This window comes from Etheostoma cragini, chromosome 16 (genome assembly GCF_013103735.1).
Source record: "Etheostoma cragini isolate CJK2018 chromosome 16, CSU_Ecrag_1.0, whole genome shotgun sequence".
NCBI lineage: Eukaryota > Metazoa > Chordata > Actinopteri > Perciformes > Percidae > Etheostoma > Etheostoma cragini.
The window spans coordinates 24,965,844-24,969,058 of record NC_048422.1 but is presented as its reverse complement, the minus strand read 5'-3'; the positions used below and the strand labels follow the sequence as shown (position 1 = coordinate 24,969,058).

Below are 3,215 nucleotides of genomic sequence, written 5' to 3'. Positions count from 1 at the left end.
TCAGGGTAGCAGCTGTCGCCTTGGTCCCGCTCCATGTTCTGTGATGCCATGTTCAACTGCTACACTGCAGTGCCCTGCCACGTCCTGCCACGTCCTGCTGTGCCTTGTAATGCCGCACAGCGTCCTGCTATGCCATGAACTACTACAAAATTCTAACCCCAACCGGCCCGTCAGACACCGCCTACCAAGAGCCTGGGTCTGACCAAGGTTTCTGACTAAAAGGAAGTTTTTCCTCGCCACTGTCGCACTGTTGCTTGCTCTGGAGGAGACTACTAGAACTGTTGGGTCCTTGTAAATTCTGGAGTGTGGTCTATCTGTATAGTGTCTTGAGATAACTCTTGTTATGAATTGATACTATAAATACAATTTAATTGAATTGAATTGAATCAACAGTCAGTTATCTTGGTGTACAAATGGACTCCCAACTCACTTTTGAAGCCCATATAAATCACCTATGCAAGACCTCTTTCTACCACCTCCGTAACATCTCCAAACTCCGACCCATTCTCTCCCTCCCAGACGCCGAAAAGCTTGTTCACGCCTTTGTCTCCACCAGACTGGACTATTGCAATGCACTTCTCACTGGGATGCCTTGAAAGAGTCTGCAGAGGCATCATCCAGAACTCTGCAGCTAGGATCCTGATGAGAGTGCGGAAACATGAGCACATTACCCCCATTCTCCACTCACTACACTGGCTTCCCATCTCCACCAGGATGGAGTTCAAGGTTTCCCTCCTCACACATCAATGCATCCATGGATATCTCCTCTAAAAATAGCTTTGATTTCTTTTTTAATCTTTCTTTTTTTGTTTTATTTTTCTCTTTTTTACCTGTAGCACCTTGAGATCTATTGATGAAAAGTGCATTGTAAATGTACGATTATTATTATTATTATTACCAAATACTACATTATAATATAAACTTTTTAGAAACCGTTTTACAACTTCTTCAAATTATGTCTTTCAAAATAAAAGCAAGTAAGAATAATTATTAAATTTAACAAATAATTTTAGGTGTTGAATGTGTTTGATATTTTCAGTATCTGATGTACCAATATTTATTGTATTGAACTTTAATTACTAATATGTCTAATTAATTAATTCATACGTTCTATTTTCAAAGACAGGATGTAAATTTAAAGCATTGCTGTGAAGTACCGAGCACGGTGTAGGACTCTCCGGCGAATCGGTCGCGTCCGCCTCGACTTCCTGTCGTCTTATTGGGCGACGGCGTGGCGCTTCTGCTGCTGATGGAAGAAAAGACTCGAAGAGTTCAGACTGTTCTACTAAAGACTTCAACGTCCTAGGGAATGAATGATGGGTTAGGTGTAAGGTGTGAAACGGGAGGGGAGGGGGTGGGGGGGTGTTAAACGGGGGGGGGGGGTTGTTAGGTGTTAAACAGTCAATGAGGGTGAGCCAAAGCCATGAAGCAGCAGGGAAAGATGAATAATAGGCAAAACAAAATAGAACTTTTAAATAACATAATACACATAATTATATTTTACTAAACATTATATTGTATTCAAACAGATTTTTACAGAATAATAAAACATAGCTGTAATTGTAACAATAGCTGTAACTTTAACTGTAACTCTTGCTGTGACTGTTATTATAACTATAACTAACTGTAACTATAGCTGTTACTATAACTATAACTTTAACTGTAACCATAGCTGTAACTGTAACTATGACTATTTTTATACTGTACATTGAAACAAGTTTGAAGACAAGAATAAGTTTTACCAACTTGAATAAAAACTGATCTGAATTTTTAGTGAAACAATTGCTGATGTGATGTCAGCAGTGACGTGATTGGCTAAATGAAGCGAGAAATGGGCGATGAACGTGACAGAGTGGTTGCTAACCAACGGTTTGTACCTGAGCGAGTGGAGAGGACGCAGTACGGAGACTACAGAGGGACAAAAAGATCATCTGTAACTACATCTCCCAGCATCAGCAGCAAGAGCACCAATGACATCATCAGTGACCTCACCTGATTTTGTTCTCTTTTGCTCTCAGGCGAGGGTCGTGACCTTTGACCCCCTGAGGCTCCCAGGTCACCGTGTCGCCTCGAACCTGCAGCTCGGCGTGCGCAGTCGCCGCCTCCAACCCAAAGTTATACGCTGCAAAAGTACACATACAATGGGGTTCGAAGGTTTGGGCCCCCCAGTTAAAAATGTGTATTAATGAGCATAAAGAAACCAAGAAAAGATGGAAACATCTCCGAAAGGATCAAATGACAGATTAGACATTCATATAATATGTCACAAGAAGTTAGATTTGATTTCATCATTTACACTTTCAACACAACAGGAAACAACAAAATGGCTTCTGCTAAAGTTTGGGCCCCCTGCAGAGTTAATACCTTGTACACCCCCTCTGCAGAGTTTCTAGCCCCCCCTTGGAAAGCTAAGACCTGACAGTGTCATGGATTGTTCTCAATCATGGACCCCCCCCAACAATCAGCACCATGGCCCAGACTCATCTAAATAAGTTATACTCTGTAAAAACATCTAAATAAGTTATACTCTGTAAAAACAACTAAAGTTATACTCTGTAAAAACATCTAAATAAGTTATACTCTGTAATAACAACTAAATAAGTTTTACTCTGTAAAAACATCTAAATAAGTTATACTCTGTAAAAACAACTAAAGTTATACTCTGTAAAAACATCTAAATAAGTTATACTCTGTAAAAACAACTAAATAAGTTATACTCTGTAATTAATAGAATTTCTCTAAAGCTGTTTTGTGTCTTGCACTGAAACTTTATTTCGTTTTTACTAAATAAAGTTATTCAGTAAGTGACGTAATTACCTCTGGTTTCCAAGGCGACAGGCTCGGAGAAGTCGCCAGCAGCCGCTTTGTTTCTCGCTCGAACTCGAACGATGATGAAGCGGGAGTCAAACTTCAGACCTGCAACAGAAACCAGTCCAACTTCAGACCTGCAACAGAAACCAGTCCAACTTCAGACCTGCAACAGAAACCAGTCCAACTTCAGACCTGCAACAGAAACCAGTCCAACTTCAGACCAGAAACAGAAACCAGTCCAACTTCAGACCTGCAACAGAACATTTTTAAAATACTTTTATTTTAGCAGTAAACTGATGAGGTAGCATGGGGGTTGCAGCTCCAGTTTATTGTCCATCCATCCATGGGGGGTGGGGGGGGGGCAGCTCCAGCTTATGGTCCACCCGTCTATGGGGGGGGGGGGG

At 41.0% G+C, this 3,215-nt stretch overlaps 1 protein-coding gene across 2 annotated transcripts in view; it reads right to left on the bottom strand.

The window, feature by feature from the left end:
• The window catches only part of LOC117958935 (FSD1-like protein), a 24,694-nt gene that overhangs the window by 8,025 nt on the left and 13,454 nt on the right, over positions 1 to 3,215 (bottom strand). The window contains exons 8-10 of one of the 2 annotated variants that reach the window (XM_034895706.1): positions 2,818 to 2,916; positions 1,993 to 2,122; positions 1,158 to 1,246 (exon numbers count right to left, since the gene is read on the bottom strand). In XM_034895706.1, coding sequence (XP_034751597.1) covers positions 1,158 to 1,246; positions 1,993 to 2,122; positions 2,818 to 2,916 — 318 coding nt within the window. The remainder of the gene's footprint in view (positions 1 to 1,157; positions 1,247 to 1,992; positions 2,123 to 2,817; positions 2,917 to 3,215) is intronic. The other variant, XM_034895707.1, reaches the window with a different exon arrangement.